Raw genomic sequence first — 22,149 nt, 5'->3', positions numbered from 1 at the left:
AGAAAAGTACAGGCTCCAGGGAACAGCAGTGCAAAGACAGTGCTGCAGCCTCAGGACTGGGGGCGTCCAGACACTGCCCCTGCCTGGCTATTCTGCTCCTGGGGCTGCCTGGGTCACACTCTCAGGGCAGGCTTCCTGGGCCTGAGCCAAGCAAGTCCTTCTGTGTGGGAGACTCTGGGTGGGGGGCCTCCGCTGGCCTGTCCTACAGATCTCACTCAATCCTGGGACATCTTGAAGGAGGCTGAGACACTGAGAGCCAAGACTCGGCCAGCTTCCCCACCCTAGGGAGCTGATTATGGGGAAGGGGAGCCATAGGGCCTAGAACTGGGAAGGGTCCCGCTGGTATTCTTTTTTTTTTTTTAATTTATTTATTTGGCTGTGCTGGGTCTTAATTTTGGCATGCAGGATCATTTAGCTGTGGGATCCTTAGCAGTAAGAAGGATCTTTAGTTGTGGCATGTGAACCCGGTTTCAGCACGTGATCTAGTTTCCTGACCAGGTATTGAACCCGGGCCCCTGCATTGGGAGCGCAGAGTCTTAACCACTGGACCACTAGGGAAGCCCCTGGTCTCGAGTTCTTACCTGCACAAAGAGCTTGCCGCTGCCGTGGCCCAGCAGCTCGTGCAGCCCCACCTGCACGTCAAAGGAGGGTCCCTTCCAGCGGATGTACAGGTCCTGCCAAGACAAGCAGAGACCCACACTGCCCACTGCCCCACCACGGTCCCACAGCCTGCCCACGGCCCCCGTGCCAGCCTGAGGGCCCATCGTGAGGCACACATCTGCTAAAGGTCTACCACCCGCCAGCCCCACAATGGGCACTGCAGAGCCCGTCTCATCCTGGCAACAACCCACGAGGAAGGGGCTGCCTCCACTGTTTGCCGGCTGGGGAAATAGGCTCCAAGGACCCGAGGTCACACTGCGGGGAAGCAGCAGAGCTGGGCCTGAAGCCCCGTCTTTTTCCCTGCTCTGGCCTGTTCCGCCCTCCTGCGTCAGCCAAGGTCAGGCCAGGCCCTGCGCTGGTGCCCACCTTGTCCTCCTCCTCCAGGAAGGTGAGTTTCTCCCGCTGCGTGGCATAGGCCACGGCCAGCACGTTCCCCAGGGACACGTTCTTAAAGCCTTCTGTCTGCCTCAGGTCATCATCTGGAGAAGGTGGGAAGGGGACCAGGGAGAAAAGGGCAAGGGCAAAGGTCAAGGGTCACAGGCAAGGAGTCAGAGGGACAGGCTGGGAATGTAAGTGGAGCAGGGTGATGTGTGGCCAGGGCGAGTGTGTGGAGGGGGAGGGGGCGACTCTCAGTGGCGTCTCCTAGGGGGCTTGGGGAGCCCCCGTCTTGTTCAGGCAGGGATAGGGGGTGGGCAGGACCCTCCGGGGAAGCTCACAGTTGGGGATGTTGATGCCGGCGGGAATGCCGGAGCCGGCGAAGGTGAGAACGTCCAGGGAGGTGAAGTCGGGGGTGAGGAACTTGTCCTTCTCAAAGGCTGGGGGCCAGGGCAGCTCCTTCAGCAGCTGCTCCGCACTTGCCACCAGCCACTCAAACTTGGCACTCATGGCCTTGTTCACCATGGCCACGAAGCCTGTGGGGGAGAGAGGGGCTGTGAGAGGGCAGGGTTGGGGGATCCCACACCCTCCTCCTCTCCTCTAATAGCCTTTCAGCCATTATGCAGGCATTGACTGCCTGCTGGGCGCAGTGAGCCTGTGCTGGCCACTCGGGAGAACCTGGGCCTACGCTTTGCCTTCATGGAGGTCCCTGTTTTGGGGAGAGTAGGGTACAGAGAAAAGGCTTCGCTGAGTAACAACTGAGGTGGATCTTTTTAAACTTCTTAAAAAATTTTTCGGCAATGCCAGGTGGCTTGTGGGATCTTAGTTCCCTGATCAGGGGCCACACCAGGGAAAGCATGGAGTCCTAACCCACTGGACTGCCAGGAAGTGCCCTGAGATGGATCTTAAAGGGTTATGTGGGGAGTACCTCGTGGGTGATGGGGAAAGGATCAAGGATCAGATGCCCAGTGGAAGGGACTCTGTGAGCAAAAAAAGATGCTCTTCTTTTTCGGGGGACTGTGAGCTGTCCTGCATGGCTAGAGCGCCTGGCTTACATGGTGGTGAGTGAGGCTGTTGCACTCGAGGGCTGGGGCTGATCCTTTCAGATTTAATACAGTTAAGAGTTCCTGGCTCAAAGCAGTATTTTCAAAATTGCACTCTACAGAACACATTTTCTATGAGAGCCTTCAAAAAGAAAGACCTCCCTGGTCAAAGAAGTTTGGGTAACACTATATACTCTATCTCCAACTTCTTAAAGGCTCTCAACGCACATTAGCATATTAAAGGTACTGAGGAGTCCTGCAAGCAGAGACTCTTTGCTGTTCCATACTGAATCTTTCTTCTTTTTTTTTTTTTTTTGACTGGAGCATGAAGGATCTTAGTTCCCTGAATCTTTCTTCTTCTTTTTGTTTTTTGGCTGTAGTATGCAGGATCTTAGTTCCGTGACCAGGGATCAAACCCATGTCCCCTGCAGTGGAAGCATGGAGTCTTCAGGGAAGTCCCTGAATAATTCCTGCTAACTCTGCATAGACTACACCCTGGAAAAGCCTGACCTAGACTAAGGAAGGGGACAACCTTGGCCAAGGGATGGGCTTGGCAAAGGCTCCCTATCTGGATTTACTCTGTCTGATGAAACCACCACCCCAGGGCAAGAAGAAAGGATGATTAAAATAGCAAAGCACAAAAAGCAAACTGGGGATTATTAAAAAATCGGGACAGCTATATGATGGCACACCATGCAGCTGGCAGACATGCAGTACAATATCAAATGTTATGGGAAATTATTTATGATATATTATGAATACTGTACACCTATTTAAAAGAATGTGGTAGGTCTATATACACTGATAGGAAAAGATATCCGAGATACATGACTAAGTGAAAAAAGCAAGTGACAGAATAGACAGAATATAATCTCATTTACCCAGATGACTTAAAAGGAACATGTGTGTATATGTATGTGTGCGAATGCTTAGATACAGGTCTAGAAGGACCCGTACTCAACTGTGAACTCTGGTGACCTTTGGAGGGGAGCGATATAGGAGAGGTAGTGAAAGAAGGATTTCACATTTTATCCTACACACGACTGTACTTTTCCAATTACTTACAAGTGTGGATTTTTAAATTACACACGTACATTTCTAAGCATCGCTCTCTATAAAAGCAAAAGACAAAAAGTACATTCCAGACTTTAAATTTGAGGTGGGTGCAGTCACAGTTAATTATTTTTGGTGTGTGTTTTCATAATTTTTGACCATGAACATGGATTACTTTTCTAATAATCATGATGAGTTATGTACAAAGGGGGAACCTCCGAGACTGAGGCTGCTGCGACTTGGGCTTGGAAACAAGGGCCGAGGCAGCCTGCCACCTGCGCTGGGATGACAGCAGCCAAGTTCACAGTCACAGCGTTCATTCTGCTCTCATCGACCCAGCACCACTGACGTGCCTGGCACTGTGCTGAGCTGTCTGCATATAATACCTCACTTTCCATGACACCTGAAAAGGAGTGATGGAGGCTCAGAGGTAGGGTTAAGTGACAAAGCTGGAGCCTGGGCCTGGACCAGACACAGGGGGCAGCACGGCAAAGTGACTCAGAGCCGAGGTGCCTGGGGTGGGTCACCCCTCCAACTCTGCCTCAGTTCCCACATCTGTGAAGTCAGGAAGGAAATTCTCATAGGACGAAGATTATCAAAATGAGTGAAGATAGGTAGGTGTCCAGTCCATGGGGAGTCATCGATGGCTGTTGCTGACTCTCTACTACGGCAGAGTCATCAGGGGTAAGGCGGAAGGGTTTCACTTTGACCTCCCACCTCCCAGAAGTTACCTTCAAACTCTCCACGGGAACCAAAGGGGTCTCGGTAGCTCTCGATGAACCCGATGTAACTGGGGGAGAGAAGGGCTGAGATGGAGGAGGGGTGGGCAGGAGGCGGCAGGGCGGGGCGGAACGGAGACTGGCGCCTCACCTCTCCACGATGGGGCCTTTGTCCTGGATCCAGAAGCGAGAGCCCTTCTTGTGGGCCTCGATGGAGCCCTGGGTGAAGCTTTCTATGTACTGGGCCAGCATCTGTTCCTGGTGGCTGTTGGCTGCATACGCCTGGGGGTGAGCAGGGGCTGGTCAGCCTCAGGCCACCCCTCCATTCTGGTACCCGCCTTTGCTGCCCAGAGGAGCAGCGAGCGGCACACCTCAGCCCAGAGCACCCCCTACCTTGGCTTTCTCCAGGTGCTCCACCACCTTCTGGAGGATGGGGGCATAGTCCCCGCGGGTCACCCGAAAATGGCTTCCCTGGAATTCGTAGCTCTTCAGCTTGGAAGTCATTTCAGAGTCCAGGTTAGGCTCTGAGGGAAGAAGGATCATCGCTCAGGGGAAAGGCAAGTGTGAGACATTCCAGCAGGCTTCTCACTGTGATATTCATTTACTCTAACATCCTCAATGGCTCCCCGTTGCTCACAGAAATTATAAACTTTCATCTTCAAAAATATATATATATATATGAGGGACTTCCCTGATGGTCCAGTGGCTAACACTCTGCACACCCAACGCAGGGGGCCCGGGTTCGATTCCTGGTCAGGGAACTAGACCCCATGTGCCGCAACTAAGGGTTCACATGCTACAACTAAAGATCTTGCATGCTCAACGAAGATGAAAGATCCTGAATGCCACAAATAAGACCTCGCACAATCAAATAAATATTTTAAATATATACATATATATAATCTGTAACATGAAATGTTTTAAGTGATTTATATATGTTAACTCAATGAAACCTCACATCAACTCTGTGCGGAGAGGGAAATTATCATCTCTTTTCTACAGGTGGGGAAACTAAGGCACCAAGAAGTTAAGTCAGGTTTTGAAGGTCACACAGCAGCAAGTAGCAGAGTCGGATTCAAACCCAGGGTGGCAAATTATATTTAAAAAGCTAGCCCTACCCTAGGTATAATCACGAGGGTCCTTATAAGAAGGAGACAAGAGGGTGAAGGGAAGTAGATGTGATGAGAGAAGAAAGGACGGGGCGAGACGCGAGGAAGCGGCCATGGGCTGAGGGATGCAGGCAGCTTCTAGAAGCTGAAACAGGCAGGGAAGCAGATTTCCCCAGAAGAGACTCCAGTTTGGCCCTCCAGAACTATAAGAGAATAAATCTGCAGGGTTTTTTTATTTTTTACTTTATTTTTATTTTGGCTGCACTCAGTCTTCATTGCAGAACGCAGTCTTAGTTGCCCTGCAGCATGTGGGATCTTAGTTCCCCGAGCAGGAATCAAACCCATGTCCTCGGCACTGGAAGGCGGATTCTTAACCACTGGATCACCAAGGAAGTCCCTAAATTTGAGTTTTTCATGCTGCTACATTTGTGGCTATTTGTTAGAGAAGCAATGGCATATTAATACTGTTGTATCTTGCCTGTTATCTTTGATCCATATAACACGCTTCTAGCTAATATTTTAAAATATATATATTTATTTACATATATATGGTCATGGTATTTCCTATCTCCTGATGTGAGATATGCTTCCAGATTATATTTTTAAATATATATATATATATATATTTGGCCATATATGGCCACAGTATTTCCTATCTCCCAATGTGACTTCTCTCATGAAAATGTGGGGGCTTTATTCCCTCCTCTTGAAGAGGGGCAGGCAGGCTTGTGACTACAGCAGAAGTGACCCTGTGGCTGCCAAGGGCCAGGTCGTAGAAGGCGACACAGCTTCTGCCTGGTTCTCTTGGGATGTTCACCCTGGAGCACGGCTGCCATGAACAGTATGAAGATGCCGTGTGAGGCATTTCGGTTGACAGCCCTGGTCAAGTCGATCTATATACATGCCGAGCCCTAAACTTTCCCACACCTCGCTTTGTTCCCTCCACCAGGAGTGCAGTCCCCGATCCGGCCTCATTTGCCCAGCATCTGAGGATCTACCAAGGCCTGGCTGCTGGGGAGACATCGGTGAATGAAACACAAAGGTCCTCCTCTCAAGGAGCTTGCAGTCAACAGAAAAATAACCAGGAAATTACTGGGTGTGCTGATGGGCAAAGAGGCTATGAGAAGACAGGGAAGGGTCCTGGGAAGGTGAGGTCCAAGCCTGGCCTCCAGGACGAGTGGGTGCTCATCAGGTGAACACCTGGAGGGAAAGGAGACATTCTGGGGGCGGGCAGGGAACAGACTGTGCAAAGGCCTGGAGTGGGTAGGTGAGAACATGGGGTTTTTAGGAAATTGGAAGTTGCTGAGCATGGCTGTGGCCCAGAGTCTAGCTGGGGGCTAGGAGGTGGGAGGTGGTTGGGGAAGGGAGGGCCAGATTACATAGGTCCTCATAGAGGCCTGGACGCTTGTCTCAACACTGCATCTGTATCCCCCTCACCTGGTAACAGACTCCAGTTTTCCTTTGGGACCTACCCCCCACAACCACCCCGAGTCCAGGCAGTGGGAGGAGTTGATCTTATCACCTGATTGTGAGGTAGGCTTGGAACCAGGTCTAGACAATCAGAGACCAGTCCCTTAACCACAAGGATCGGTTCAAACAAATGGGAGACCCAAAACAGAGAAACTTGAGCCACTTTCAGATCTTCAGACACTACTTCTGGGAGAAAAAGGCCCTCTTTTTACTGGAACAGCCAGGCCAGTAGTTATCAGGCTCTGTGGGAGCAGCCTGCTGTGGATGAAGTGAAGCGAGTTGAGCTGAGACAGAGAGAAAAATCTCTGAGAACGCTATCTGAGCAACTCGATCCAGCTGTGCCTGAAGCCCTTCTATTCTGGGCTTCTTAATTACTCAAGCCTATAAAGTCCCCTTTTGCTTGAGGCAAATAGGTTTCTTCACTTATAACCAAGAAATTCCGAACGTCGGAGCCTTTAGAAGTGAATCTCGGCTTTACCCTGAAGGTACTACTTTGAGAGATATTTAGGAAGCAGGGTTTAGCAATGAGAGGGTAACAGGCAGGAAGGCCAGGGGTCTCCAAACGGAAGAAATAAGCTGCGTCAGACATTTTTTCTCTCTCTCTTAAGCGGCAGGAGGAAACAAACCACAAGGGTTAGATTTTTTTCCCCTTCTCTATACAGATTTAAAAAGAGGTTTCTCTTAAAATTCTGTGTTACCATAAGGACACCTGGTTCCACCTGAACTTAACGTTTCTCAAACCTAGAGCTAACCAATATATTTTTCTTATGGAAATGTTTGTCTTTAGCTATGTTAATGTACTATGTATTTACCCTAGACTCTGTCTTCAAGTTGGTTCCACCTTAAGGCTCAGAACTGCCTTGACAAACCAGTATGTTATACTCATATGTTGTTCTCCTAATCTACGTTAGTGAAACTATGTTACTTGCTTGGAAATCTGCCTTTCTCCAAGATTCATGTCAATCATGTTATGGCCCGGGACAACTCACCTTGTGCCAATGTTATCTCAGAATGCATGTTGTGGGTAAGGGGCCTGGTGCCAATCTCTGAGTTTTGCGACATTTCCTTTCTCTAATTAGCAGACTGCTATTAGCTATATAACATCCGGCTAAAGATTAGCAGGGGGGCACTCTTTCTGCCCGCTTCTGATGTCTATGTAGAAGCTTTCTCTATCTCTCTTATACTTTAATAAAACTTGATTACACAAAAGCTCTGAGCGATCAAGCCTTGTCTCTGGCCCCAGATTGAATTCCTCTCCTCTGGAGGCCAAGAATCCCAGCGTCTTTCATGGCTCAGCAACAACCTTTCAGTAAGTTCACCACCACCACCTTTCGATATTCTCCCCAACCTCCAGGACACCTTTTCCATTAAGCCTTCATTGATGTGCAGTTTGGATTTCTCCTCTAGGCCATCATGAGACATATGGTCCAGCCTCTATTTCCATTGTTTACATGAATTGTTATCTTCTGCACCACTGCCTGGAGGATGGGGACCACAGCGAACACTCAGCTCCCATCAGAGGCTTGCCGCAGTGACGTTCACCAGTGAAACAAGGCTCTTCCTCTGCCCTTGGGTCTCCCCTAGCTTTACATCACCACCAGCTCCAGGGCTAGGGGTGCTCACCTCCTAGAAACACCATATGCTGAGCACGGCACAGGGCTCGGCACCCAGTAAGCCTCCATCGACATCCGCCATAGCTAGTACGACTGTTGTTACTCCCTGTGGCTACTGCAGGCAGCTAACCCCTGTCCTGGGTTCCTGCCCCATCCACGCTGGTCCAGGAACACTAAAGAGGGAGAAGGGGGGTGTGAGCTCACCTGTGCCCAGCACGGAAGCCAACCGCACCTCGTAGCTCGGCTTCCCGTCCTGGCCAACCTCCTTGAAGAGCCGTGTGTTGTAGGCACTGAGGTTCTGGAAAAGACAGGGCAGGGTTTGGGGGAGAGTAAATCCAGAGTGGGCGGTGGGGTGGGAGGGAGGGACAGTGGGCACACCTGCGGGAGAAGACACAGAGGCAAAGCGGGCCGGGCCTTGGGGGGACCACCCGGAGTCTTCTGGGAGGGAAGGGAGCAGGGTGGGCGGGCCAGGGCAGACTCCTGCTCTGCTCAGTACACTGAGTACTCAGTACACAGCACTTTTACCAAGTGCTGCGCCAGACAGCGGGCTTCCCAGGTGGCTTGGTGGTAAAGAATCTACCTGCCAGTGCAAGAGACACAGGAGATGCAGGTTTGACCTCTAGGTTGGGAAGATCCCCTGGAGTAGGAAATGGCAACCCACTCCAGTATTCTCGCCTGGACAATTCTGTGGACAGAGAAGCCTGGCAGGCTACAGTCCACGAGGTCACAAAGAGTTGGACCTGTCTGAGCACGCACATACACACATACGATCACACCTGCCAGACACTTCATGACCTCAGCTAACTTGGGCTATAGGAGGCAGACCTCAAGCCACAGATAAGGGATGTCACTGAGTGGCTGAGCTGGGAGGTGAAACTGACACATGGACACCAGAGCCCAGTTGAAGCAGCTCTGATATTCTGTGTCCTCCTTCCCTGAGGCTGTCACAAGGCCCTTCAGCCTGGGGTGGAGTGGGGGCGGCTCCATCAGGGCACTCATGCTGAGCCTTAGATAAGGATTCCCCAGTCTTCTCCACCTCAAGGACCCCCGATGCCTGTGCTTCTGGGCTCAAGCTGAGACCCGGGAGTGGCCGCCAGTGCCAAGGGGACCCCAACAAGCCACTACCCCGACTGGCCCATCCCCCAAACCTGTGAGTCCAGAAAGTCTTGGGCTAGTTTGGCATCTTCCATGGTACAGTTCCCAGAGAAATAGGTGGTGATGCCCTGTTGGGGAAAGGGCAGAGTGGAAATAGGAGTTGTTGCTGAGGTTGGAGCTGCAGGGGCAGCTGGTAAATTCCTTCCTGGCCACCCTCTCCAGCCTCAGACTTCCTGCACCTGCTCTTAGCAGCCTCCGAGGTCCCTCTCCATCTCTTTCCAGGGGAAGAAAATTGGAACACAAACAGCACACAGGGCCATCCCCAGCCTTCCTACAGCTCTGCGCCAGCCTCTCACAGATCCACCCCTAAGGTTCGCTGCGTCCCTCACCCCATGCGACTCCTAAGCAGCCTCCAGATGTGGGAAGCTTGGATCGCCTCCTTTCCAGCCCCCCGCCTCCAGCTCCCTCCAGCTCTCAGCTCGTCTCTCCTTCCCTCCTCCTGGCACACAGCATCCTGGGATGTCAGAACTGGGAGGGCGTTCAGAAAGCATTCCATCCATCCCACTTACTGAGGACAACGCTGAGCCTCGCCATGGACAGCAGCTTGGCCTCAGGCGTGATGGACAGCCCGCTGTCTCCCCATCGGTTGCCCCTTCCTCCAGGCCAGGTGGCCCTTAACAATCCCCTCCACCCCCTAGCACGGCTGGGGCCTCACCTCTTTCCCTAGCCCAAGGTGTCGAAGCCTCGATTCCAGCGAGAACATGAGCTCCCCGCAGGTCTGCCAGAGGCCCCTAACTTCTTCCGGGTGCTGCTGAGCGGCCTCACTCCCCAGGATCACACGTTCCAGCTTCTCCTGCAGGGGAAGGGAGGTCCTTGGCCTGGCCAAGGCCACACCACCCAACCTGCTTCCCGGAGCCCCCCAGCCACCCCCAAGCTCTTCTCCCATAGTCTAAGACCTTCTGGTTCAGAGGGTGGTCAACAGACTGGCAGCATTGACCTTGCAGGAGAAGAGCAGAACCTCATACCTGCCTGCTCAAGCTGGCTGGGTCAGAGGATGTATTTCAATAAGATCATCAGGCCAGTCATGTGCAGAGTAGGGACTGAGAGCCCTAGTGTAAGACCTGGGTCTGCCCCAGAAGGGCCCGAACCCTGTGGTCCAGAGAAGGACTCCCTGCATCCACTCTCCTCCACTGTCTCCAGGGGTGACCAACAGCCCCATCTCTGCAGCACCAAACGGTGCTCAGAACCCTTCCACAGCCTCCCTTCATTTGTCCCTCAGGTCAGCATGGTCGGGAGGTCGCTGCAGCACCCAGGAGAGTGGCTGACCCGAGGCTGTGCGGCACGGTGGTCAAAGGTCAAAGCCTGACTCCCACGGGGGCTCCATCTGCTGCTTTCCCCACTCCACCCCACCAGCCCCGAACTGCCCACCTTCCCCAGCCCTCCTCAGCTCACCTTGGGTAGGTTGGGAACAAACTTGGTGTCGCCAAAGGACTTGTAGTTGCCCATGTTGGAGTAGACGCCCGCGGCGTAGACCAGGAACGCCTGGGGGATGGGAGCGTCAGAGGAAACGCAGCCTCCCCACCCCATGGAGGGTCCCTCCTGGGATGTTAACATCCCAGAGGAAGCTGTATGGGCGAGGTGGGGAGCTCTAAGGGGCAGGGCCCATATTCCGGGAGGCACCAGTCTGGGCTGCTTTCACGGCCCAATCTTCATACACCCACGGTCCAGCCAAACGGGTCTTCTCAACAGCTTCCTGTTGATACATCCAAGCCCTCAACTACCTTGTTCCCTTCGTATCAGCACCCTCTCAGCCACCTGCATCTCATCTGACTTTGAAGGCCCAGCGCAGACACCACCTTCTGTAGGAAGCCTGTCCTTGGCCCCCATCTGATAGGCAGCTGGCACTAGAAGCATCAAAATGTTAGGGATGGAGGGGCCTTGGCTGACGACTCTACGGCTTTTGTAGGCTCCAAATTTACTCTCCCTTCCTCTGGTAATATGGCCTCAGCTTCCTTTTGGGATGGGCCAAAATCTCCCTTCCCCAACTCCAGGGGTAGGCACAGGCCCAAGCTGGCCAGCCAGAGCCTGACCAGGAAGTTTCCCAGCGGTGAAGAGCTAGTGTTTCATACCAGGAATCATCAAGTCCAAAGCCCCTAGAGCTCCCCTACTAAGGTGACAAAAGAAAGCAAAACTGAGCGATGAAGACCGCATCGCAATGGTATCCCTGAGTCTCTGAATCCAGCCATGACTGAAGCCCCTCTAGCCCTGGACTTTTCAATTATGTGAGCCCATAATTTTCTTTTTTAAAAATAGACTTTATTCTATAGAGTAGTTTTAGGTTCACAGCAAAACTGAGTGGAAAGTAGAGATTACCCCAAAGCACTGCCCCCTGACCCCGCCACCCCATCGCCAGGCACAGCCTCCACCTCGTTAATATTCTTCACGAGTCTGGTACATTTCTTACAATTGAGGAATGTACCTTGGCACCTCATCACCCAAAGATCATAGTTTACATTAGGGACCACTCTTGGCATTGTATATTCTATGGGTTTGGACAGATGTATAAAGACACATATCTGCCATTACACAGGATACACTACTCTGTACTATACAGGGCAGTTTCAGTGTCTGAAAAATCCTCTGTGCTCTATATCCCCTCCCAGCACCTGGCAACTACCCATCTTCTTACTAGCTGCATAGTTTTGCCTTTTCTACATAGCTGGAATCATACAGTATGTACCCTTTTTGTGATGGTTTCTTTCACCCAGCAATATCCATTTAACTTTCTCCGTGTCTTTTCATGGCTTAATCGCTCACTTCTTTTTAGCACTAATGTTCCATTGTCTGATATACCATGGTTTGTTTATTGATTCAGCTACCGAAGGGCATCTTTATCAGATATATCTTTTGCAAACATTTTCTCCCATTCATGGCTTATCTTTTCATTCTCTTGACAGTGTCTTACACAGAGCAGAAAACTGTAATTTTAGGGACATCTTTGGAGGTCCAGTGATTAAAACTCTGTGCTTCCAATGCAGAGGGCGTGGGTTCGATCCCTGGTTGAGGAACTAAGATCCCACATGCCACATAACATGGCTAAGAAAAAGAAAAATTAAATTTTAATAAGTTCAGCTTATCAATTATTTCTATCATGGATCATGCTTGGTGTTATAACTAAAAAGTCAACTGCATACCCAAGGTCATCTAAATTTTCTCCTATGTTATTTTCTGGGAGTTTTAGTTTTGTATTTAAGACTGTGATTCATTCTGACTTAATTTTTGTGAAGGATATAAGATCTGTGTCTAGATTTTTTTTTTTTACCATGTGGATGTTTAGTTGTTCTAGCACCATCTGTTGGAAAGAATATATTTGTTTCATTATATTACCTTTGTTCTTTGTCAAAGATTTGTTTACTATATTTGTGGGGGTCTGTTTCTAGACTCTCTATTCTATTGCACTGATCTATTGTCTATTATTTTGCCAACCGAAGACTGTCCTGAGTACTGTAGCTTAATAGTAAGTCTTGAACTAGAGTAGCATCCGTCCTTCAACTTTGTTCTTCTCCTCCATTATTGTATTGCCTATTCTGAGTCTTTTGCCTCTCCGTATTAACTTTAGAATAAGTTTGTCGGTATCCACAAAACAACTTGCTGGGATTTCGACTGGGATTGCATTGAATTTATATATACAGTTGGGAAGAAGTGATATCTTGACAATATTGAGTCTTTCTATCCATGAACACGGAGTATCTCTCCATTTATTTAGTTCTTCTTTGATATTTTTCATCAGAGTTTTATAGTTTTCTGCATATACATCTTCTACATATTGTTACTTTCACTTTTCACTTTCATGCATTGGAGAAGGAAATGGCAACCCACTCCAGTAGGGACAGAGGAGCCTGGTGGGCTGCCGTCTATGGGATTGCACAGAGTCGGACATGACTGAAGTGACTTAGCCGTAGCTGTACATATTGTTAGATTTATGATTATTTCAACTTTTTTGGGTGCTATTGTAAATGGAATTGTGTCTAATTTCAAATCCTACGTTTTCATTGCTGGAATACAGGAAAACAATTGAGTTTCATGTATTAACTTTGCATCCTGCAACCTTGCTATAATCACTTATGTGTTCTAGGAGTTTTTGTTGATTCTTTCAGATTTTCCACTTAAACAATCATGTCATCTGTGAACAAAGACAGTATTATGTCTTCCTTTACAATATGTATACCTGTAATTTCTTTTTCTTGTCTTATTGCATTAGGTAGAATTTCCAGTACAACATTGAAAAGTAGTCGTGAGAGGGGAGATCCTTGCTTTATTCCTGATGTTAGTGGGAAAGTTTTTCACCATTAAATATGATATTAACTCTAAGTTTTCTAGTTACAGTTTGTTTTTTTTTTTTAATCATGAATGGGTGTTAGAATTTGTCAAATGCCAAATGCTTCTTCTTCTGCATCTATTGATATGATTGTGTGATTTTTCTCCTTTAGTCTATTGACGTGATGATTTACATTTATTGATTTTTGAATGTTGAACCAGATTGGCATAGCTGGGATAAACCCCACTTGGTCATGGTGCATAATTCTTTTTATACATTGTTGGATTCAATTTACTATTTTGTTGAGGACTTTCGCATCTATGGTCTTGAGGCATATTGGTCTGTAGTTTTCTTTTCTTTCATTGTAATCTTTGTCTGATTTTGGTGTTAAGGTAATACTGGCCTCACAGATGAGTTAGAAAGTATTCCCTCTGCTTTTCTCTTCTGAAAGATTGTAGAGAATTGGTATAATGTCACCCTTAAATGTTTAGTAGTGAACTTATCTTGGCTTGATGTTTTCTGTTTTGGAAGGTTTTTTATTAATTATTGATTCTATTTCTTTGATACAAGCTTTGCAGATTATCTATTTCTTCTTGTGTGAATTTTAGCAGATTGTCTTTCAAGGAATTGGTCCATTTCATATAGGTTATCAAATTTGTGCATGTGAACTTTTTTAGAGTATTTTTTGATTACCATTTGAAGGATATTGCCCATGAATATTCACTGCCCATGAATTTGTAGTGATAGCCCTTCTTTAATTTCTTTTTCTTTTTCCCTTCTTTCATTCCTGGTATCAGTAGTTTGTGACCTTTCACCTTTTATCTTAGTCTAGCTAGAGGTTTTGGAGAAGGCAATGGCAACCCACTCCAGTACTCTTGCCTGGCAAATCCCATGGACGGAGAAGCCTGGTAGGCTGCAGTCCATGGGGTCACTAGGAGTCGCGACTGAGCGACTTCACTTTCATTTTCATTTTCTTGCACTGGAGAAGGAAATGGCAACCCAGTCCAGTGTTCTTGCCTGGAGAATCCCAGGGACGGGGGAGCCTGGTGGGCTGCTATCTATGGGGTTGTACGGAGTAGGACACGACTGAAGCGACTTAGCAGCAGCAGCTAGAGGTTTATTGATTGCTATGATCTGAATGTTTGTGCCCCTCCAAAATCAGTATGCTGAAACCTAACCTCCAAGGTGATGGCTATTAAGAGAGGGAGCCTTTGGAAGGAGATTAGATTATGAATGACGGCATAGCCCTCCTCATTGAGATTAATGCACTTAAAGTAGACCCCAGATAGCTAGCTCATATGATCCACCACGTGAAAACACAGTGAGAAGGTGGCAATCTGCAGTCCAAAAGAGGAGTGTCACCAGAACCCAACCATGCTGGCACCTGTCGTCATTCTTCTTCTACCTTGGTGGTTGTAACTTAGCTTTGTATACAATTTCATTTTCTCTCCTTTCTTAGCATATCAATTGCACTTCTTTTTTTACTTTTTTTAGTGGTTGACTTTGCAGTAGACATTTTAGTGGTTGAGTTTGCAATATACATTTACAACTAATCCAAGTCCATTTCATGGGCAGTTTGAGTACTTTATAATAACAAAATAATCCTAATCTTGCCTTCCCTCCCTCATATCACTGCTGTCATTCATTTCACTTGTACATAAGCATACATAGTTGGATATATTGCTGCTATTATTATTTTGGACAAATGTATCTCTAGATCAGTTAAGAATAAGAAAAATAAAAGATTTTATTTTACCTTCACTTATTCCTTCACCATGGCTTTTCCTTTCTTTTTTAATGTACATCTGAGTTTCTGACCTATATCATTTCCCTTCTCCCTAGAGAACTTCTTTTAACATTTCCTGCAAAGCAGGTCTATTGGCAACACATTCCCTCAATTTTTGTTTATCTGAGAAAGTCTTTATTTCCACTACACTTAAAGGATAATTTCACAGGGCATACAATTCTAGATTGGTGGCTTTTTATCTCGACACTATAAATATTTCAGTCTACTCTTCTTGCTTGCCAGATTTCTGAAAGATTAGATGTAATCCTTATCTTTGTTCCTCTGTAGATTCTTTTTTTTTCCCGTCTAGGTTCTTTCTTTCTCTTTGATTTTCTGTAGTTTAAACATGATATGTCTATATGGAGGTTTTGTTTGTTTCTTTTTTGTTTTGCATTTAGTATCCTTTTCAGTGTTCTCTGAACTTCCTGGATCTGTGGCTTGGTATCTGACATTATTTTGCGGAAATTCTCAGTCAATACTATTTTAGGTATTTCTTCTGTTTTTTTTTTTCTTCTTCTGGTTTTATCACTATATACATGTTACATTCCTTATAGTTGTCCCATGGTTCTTGGATATCCTATTCTGTTTTCTTCAGTCTTTTTTCACTTTGCTTTTCAATTTTGGAGGCTTCTATTGAGACACCCTTAAGCTCAGAGATTCTTTCCTCTGCTGTGTCAAGTCTACTAATAAGCCCATCAAAAGTGCCCTTCCTTTCTGGTAGTATTTTTTGACCTCTAGCATTTTTTCAGACTCTTTCTCAGACTCTTTTCCATTATGGTTATTATAAGATGCTGAATGTCGTTTCCTGTGCTGTATAGTATGTCCTTGTTATTTACTTACTTTATATATAGTACTGTATATATGTTAATCCCAAACTGCCCATCTGTTCTTACATGCTGTCTACTTTATCCATTAGAGCCCTTAGAATATTAGTCAGAGTTGTGTTAACTCCTGGTCTGATGAGTCCAACATCCCTGCTGTATCTGAGTCTGGTTCTGATACTTGCTCTGTCTCTTCAAGCTGTGTTTTCTGCCTTTAAGAATGTTTTGTAATTTTTTTCTTGATAGCCAGACATGATGTGCTGGGTAAAAGGAACCGTCATAAATAGGCCTTTAGTAGTGGGACGGTAAGGAATGGTGGCAGGGGGAGTGTTCTAGAGTCCCATGATTTTAGTGAGCCTTTGCTGCTGGACTTTGAACTTGACACGCTCTTCTCAGCCCCATATTCCCATTCCTTTTAGATGGGACCTGACGGTCAGAGCTGTCTAGCGTTGTATGTTTCCCTTCTTCCAGATCAGTTAGGCTCCAGTAAAACCCTAACAGGTTTGCTTCTGGTTAAATAGTTTCTCCTGAGGGCAGATCATGTTAAGAAGAACAGAATGCTCTAGCATGTTTTTTAAATGGCTCCTTCTCACCTCCCCCTGCCAGAAGCAAGAGGGACTTTTTTTCTCTGAAATTCACTGTGAGAACCAGGTGAAGCTCCTGAAGGTAAAACCCCCAAAGTGTGGGGGCCCCCTTATGTCCAGCTCCCCCTGGAGTTTTCAACTCTCAGAATTGTCCACACTGAGCCTTTAGCAATTCATCAATTACAGTTCCAATCTTCCTACCCCAGCACTGGTTCCCTGGAGGTTTCTGTTCATGAGTTTTTGCTCTGATAAGTTGTGACTCTCTGTACCTGCCTGTCTGTTTCTCCAATTTTGGGAGCTGCAGTTTGCTCTGGAACCTCACTTCTCTTAAGGATGTAAGAAGAGCTGTTGGTTTTTCAATTTCTTCAGCTTTTTACTTGTTAGAAGAGATGGGCAACATCTAAGCTCCCAACATGCCAGACCAGAAACTGGGAGTCATGATTTTTTTTTTCCTCTCATTTAAGCCAATTTGAGGTGGGTTTCTGCTACTTCCAAACAAAACAATCCCACTGCAAATAGTGAATACTTGGGTAGCACTTTTCCATTAACTTTCCCAGCTATTCTCTCTTTTAATGAGGAAATCAAGGCCTAGAGATGGGATGTGATTACTCAAAGTTCAAACAAAAAGTAGAAGAAACAGCCTGGGCCTCAGCACAGAGATAAGCAATCTAATCCCTTTATTTTACATATAGAAAAATTATAGCCTCATACATTCTTGGAGAAGCTTTTTCAGAAAATGATTTAACAACACTAGTCAACTGTCAAGGTACAGAGCCTTTGACCCAGCAATTCTGCTTCTAAAAATAGATCCTAGTCACACACATGCTTAAGGATGCTTATTTGTCTTGTTTGTAAGAATCACAAACAACCTAAATGTCCATCAATATACAAAGGATTAAACTGATAACCGCATACAAAGCTATGGAATGCTTCACAGTCAATAAAAGAAAACGAGGTGGATTTCTATGTACCCCATGGAAGTTCTCCAAGATACAGTGTTCAGTGAAAAAAAGCAGAACTCATAAGAATCTACAGAATGTGATCTCATATGTGAAAGAGAAAAGAAGCAACGGACAGATGTGCATCTCTACTTGTACAGGTATCCAGTATAGACAGAGGACTGAAAAGGCTATACACCCCACCATCTTTGGTGGTTACCTCTGGGCTAGGCATTGAGAAAAAATGATCTTTGTGTTTTATTTTGTGCCTTTCTGCAATGCTGTAAAGCATTAAGAATGCATTCATGTATTCCTTGGCCAACAGACCCACAGACCAGATAAAAACAAGAGGACAGGCAGAATATTCTGCCCAGGGACATGCAACATGGTAGGGGAAGATCTGGTCCAGAACTCAGACCTCCAGATTCCTACACTGAACTCATTCCCCTACTGTCTCCGAACCTCCACAGCTGCTTCCTCTACTCCACAGCTCTTGTGATCATCAAAACAGCCATCAGTTATCTCATCAGGGGGCCACAACCCTAAGAGGTACAGACGACCCTCAGGCAAAAATGTAGATGAGAAGACTGAGACTCCAGGAGGGGAGTCCCTGTGTTTAAAACCTTTGATCTAATCCAGAGAGAGACAGAGAGTCCATTGGACCCCTGCTTCCTGGCCCCTCACACCCAGAATGCAGGTTGGCCTGAGAGAACTAACCTGATATTCCTCTTCAGTAAGGCCTTCGGCCAGGGCATGCTGGCGCAGCTGATCGGGATCCTGGGCACGGAAGAGGCGGCTGAGCAGGGCATAGATGTAGGGGGCCTCAGGGGAGGTCTGCAGCAGCACTGCCAGGCCTCCGTACCAGGCGGCCCGTGACAGGTAGTGGGCATAGAGACGCTCTGTGGACGACAGAAGGCGGAAGGCCTCGCGGCAGTCCAGGCTTGACACGCCGATGTCATTGGGGAGAATGTACTGGGTGTCCGCCATGGGCCCTGCTGAGAACCATCACCGTGATCACAAGCATCATTTATCCCACACCAATGGCATGTACATGAGTCTGCACACTCACGGTCTGAATGAGGAAGGGAATACCATTGCCTCCATGCACCAGATATGCGAAGTGAGACTCAGAGATGGTTAGGTGACTCACCCCAGAAGATTACACAATATTCTGGCAGGCAATATTCGGCCTGTGGCCTCCTAAACTTAAAGACTGACTCCAGCTACCTAGTATTACAGATTGGAGAGGGCAATGGCACCCCACTCCAATACTCTTGCCTGGAAAATCCCATGGATGGCGGAGGCTAGTGGGCTGCAGTCCATGGGGTCACTATGAGTCGGACACGACTGAGCGACTTCACTTTCACTTTTCACTTTCACTTTTCACTTTCATGCATTGGAGAAGGACATGGCAACCCACTCCAGTGTTCTTGCCTGGAGAATCCCAGCGACAGGGGAGCCAGGTGGGCTGCCGTCTACAGGGTCGCACAGAGTCGGACACGACTGAAGCGACTTAGCAGCAGCAGCAGTATTACAGATGGAGAAACCAGGGCCAGGGAGGCGGGGTGCTTTGCCTAATAACACAAGGGAGGGGTCAGAAAAGCAAGCTTCTGCATCTCTGGGCTCCCAGGCCCCTCTCTGTGGTCTCCCCTCTTCCCTCTCTGATCTCCTAGCCTCCCCTTCAGAATTATCCTGCATGTTCTTCGATTCTGCCCACCACTGTGTTCACAAGGACAGAGTCCCAGCTGGAAGACCCAGGTTCCAAGACTGGCTCAGCCCCAGGCTCCAAATGTCAAGTCAGTTTTACTTTTCTACCTCCAGAAGACAGCCTCTGATAATAACCCCAAACTCAATGGGTGGCTATGCAAATTAGATGAGGTCACAAGGTCAGCCTGATCGACAGAAGGTACCTACAGCAGTACAAGATTTTCCCTGTACTCTTCAGTTCTCACTGCTGGCAGGATCTGTCCCACTCTTATCCCCCTGCCCTCTCCCTGTGCTCAGCCAGAGGACCCTCCCTAGCTGCAGAAGCTCAGAGTGGAGAGAAAACTCATTTTACAGATAGGGAGACTGAGGCTTAGAGACGCCAAGCAGCTTATCGACAGTCTTGCTGCCTGGTTAGGACCTGGGTGTCTCCCAACCCAGAGTATTCACAACGCCCTCTCTTACTCTGAAAGAGTTTCCTACCACCCCCGCCACTCCCGAAGCTGCTCCCAAAAGGCACAAGCCCCTGGGTTCCGAAAGAGACGTTAACCCTTTGCTGTCCGGAGCGATCCTTGGCTTTGGGGCCGCGATGAATTTGGAAGAGGGGGCAGAAAAGGAATGATCTTGAGCTCGGCCCAGACGCGCCCTGTCCCCCGAGAATGACACATGGTGACCCCAAAACCCGGTCGCCGCGCCTCACCTGCAGCAGCTGCTCCGATCGCACACTCACTTCCTGCTTCCGGCTCCCCCATTCATTGGGGCTCCGCCAACTCCGCCTCCACCAGCCAATTGCCGAGCTTCGGGGCCCGGACGGGCATCGCCTCAAGCCAATAGGAGCTCTGAGCCGGCAAGCCGGCTCCCCGCCCCCCAGGCGCTACGGGGTGGCGAGCGGAATGGCCCCTGCGGCCTTGGCCTTTTGTCCGCAGGCGGTACACGCGCGAGGGTCAGAAACCTCCCTGTTCAGCCTGGCCCAGGCCTAGTCCGAACAGACGGCGCAGAGAAGGTACCCCGAAACCAGGCGGGGCAGCGTGGCTGTTACGAATGGAGCACCGGCGACAACCGCCGCACAGGCCTGACCCCCGCTCTCCTTTGGAGTTTTTCTGAGTCCTCCGACTTCAGTTTTGGGTATAGGAACCCAGGACCATGGGTAGTGACGAGCCTGCAAAGCCCTCCGTTTAGGGAGTCGAGGCCACAGTCGAGCGGTCTCCAGCCGGGGCTGAGATGGTCCCACCGTGCGGGTCGGGGCGGGGGAGGTAGGGGGGTGTGGAGAAACGTCCGCAAGGGCTGCCTTGTACCCTCTCGGATTCGCCCTGGGCCTGGCTAGGGCAGCAGTTAAATATCTTCGCATTTCAGTTTCTTTTGAACAAGGGGCGAGGGGCCTGGCAGTTTCGGGGTGCTTGCCAGGTGCCGGATGGATGAGAAACCCGACCGCAACCCCAAAAGGCTGCCCAGGGCAGAGCCGAGCCTGCATGTCTGGAGAAACTCACAAGAGGATGGGATGGGTCAGGGAATGGCATGTGGAAGTGCCTAGCACTTGGCCTGGGCCAAGTGGGGAACATTTTGAGGGTCCCAAATCAGAAATGGAGCAGAGCCAGGCCATCTAAGGTTGAGGCGGGCCTCCACTACCTGTTAACTGTGTGTCCTTCAATGAGTCTCTTTACCTCTATGAGTCTTGACTTCCTCAGTCAGAAAACCGGGCTAAAAATCCCGGTCTTTCTTTACTGGAGGGAAGTTGTAAGCTTGAGGGAAGTGTTGACAGTGTTGACGCCCCCTAGTGCTGTGCAGAGAAGTGTGGAGGTGAGGGTCTACCTTGAAATCCACACACCCTCCTTGCCAGTTTTTGCCACACCTGTGTCTAGGCCCAGAGCAGCGGTTGTCCACCACCCACCCCAGTTTCTCATTCACAGAAGGTGCCCAAGGCCCTGTTTGGCACAACAGTGCTGATGGCACTGATGGTGATTATCATGAGAGGGAGGAACTCAATAAATTGGTCTATGTCCCTAGAAAGTTGCCCCTCTTCTTCACTGTGCCCCAATTTTTATTGTCTTTAAAACAGGTGTAAAGTCTTCCCTGACACTCGGGAGGGGTTCTCATGTACACGGATAAAGGAGGAAGTGCCGTCCATCGCCACCAGTGGGCAGCTCAGGCCAAGGAAAGGTCCCAGTACTCCTGGGAAACCCCCAGCCAAGCTGCATTTTCATCAAGACAGCTAATAAGAGCACTTCCTGAAGTTCTATGCTAACAGCTTGACATGGAGGATCTCATTTAATTCCTGCAAAAAACCTGAGTTAGGATATAATTTAATCTAGAGTACATATGGGGAAACGGAGGCTGATGGATTCACTGACTTCCCTAAGGCCACCCAGGAAGTCCTCTGGTGTCCCTGAACCGGGGTCCAGCCCTCCACCACATTGTCCCCTCCACCTGCTCCAACATATGCGTGTGTGCACATGCACGCACACACACAGAATTATATGCAACAGTCCACTCACTGAAGTCATAGCCACCCCTAGCCTTGGCTCTTTCCCAAGGGGATAAAGAAAGGGTAGGTGAAGAAGTAGTATTAAGTACATCCTATGCTACAGGTGCCCTTCACACATTCACAACCACCTGGTAATGGAGGTACAGTTATTCCATTTAACAGTTAAAGAGACAGAGGCTCCAAGAGTTAGAAAGGGGCAGAGCTGTCTGACCCCCTCCACCAACACTCTGATTTCTCCCTCTTATGGCACCTGTGCCTTTTGCTTGTCTCTCCTTCTAGAGTCTGAGATTCTGTTCCCCTGTCTGGTTCCCAACAAAGTAAGAACAGAGAGCTGGGAAGAGTTGGATTCCTACTGGGTGTGTGTGTGTGTGTGTGTGTG

General features: G+C 48.5%; 1 protein-coding gene and 1 long non-coding RNA gene across 4 annotated transcripts in view; one reads left to right on the top strand and one right to left on the bottom strand.

Moving 5' to 3' along the window:
- DPP3 (dipeptidyl peptidase 3) overlaps positions 1-20,082 on the bottom strand; it is a 31,489-nt gene extending 11,407 nt beyond the window's left edge. The window contains exons 1-12 of one of the 3 annotated variants that reach the window (XM_040256378.1): positions 19,989-20,082; positions 18,302-18,576; positions 10,590-10,679; positions 9,853-9,990; positions 9,191-9,265; positions 8,247-8,340; positions 4,244-4,374; positions 4,002-4,132; positions 3,863-3,921; positions 1,377-1,571; positions 1,027-1,139; positions 582-674 (exon numbers count right to left, since the gene is read on the bottom strand). In XM_040256378.1, the coding sequence (XP_040112312.1) occupies positions 582-674; positions 1,027-1,139; positions 1,377-1,571; positions 3,863-3,921; positions 4,002-4,132; positions 4,244-4,374; positions 8,247-8,340; positions 9,191-9,265; positions 9,853-9,990; positions 10,590-10,679; positions 18,302-18,576; positions 19,989-20,040 (1,446 nt within the window). In that variant the 5' untranslated portion in view covers positions 20,041-20,082. Of the gene's footprint in view, positions 1-581; positions 675-1,026; positions 1,140-1,376; positions 1,572-3,862; positions 3,922-4,001; positions 4,133-4,243; positions 4,375-8,246; positions 8,341-9,190; positions 9,266-9,852; positions 9,991-10,589; positions 10,680-18,301; positions 18,580-19,988 lie in introns of all 3 variants that reach the window. The other 2 variants (XM_040256379.1, XM_040256377.1) reach the window with 2 other exon arrangements.
- LOC120874744 lies at positions 260-19,816 on the top strand. Its single transcript, XR_005723692.1, has 3 exons — positions 260-342; positions 10,814-10,819; positions 19,805-19,816. It is a non-coding gene; the product is annotated as an uncharacterized LOC120874744 (long non-coding RNA).
- Positions 20,083-22,149: the final 2,067 nt, after the last annotated feature.

This window comes from Oryx dammah, unplaced genomic scaffold (assembly GCF_014754425.2).
Source record: "Oryx dammah isolate SB20612 unplaced genomic scaffold, SCBI_Odam_1.1 HiC_scaffold_15, whole genome shotgun sequence".
Lineage (NCBI taxonomy): Eukaryota > Metazoa > Chordata > Mammalia > Artiodactyla > Bovidae > Oryx > Oryx dammah.
Note: the sequence above shows the minus strand (reverse complement) of the source record. Positions and strands in the feature narration are given on the sequence as shown.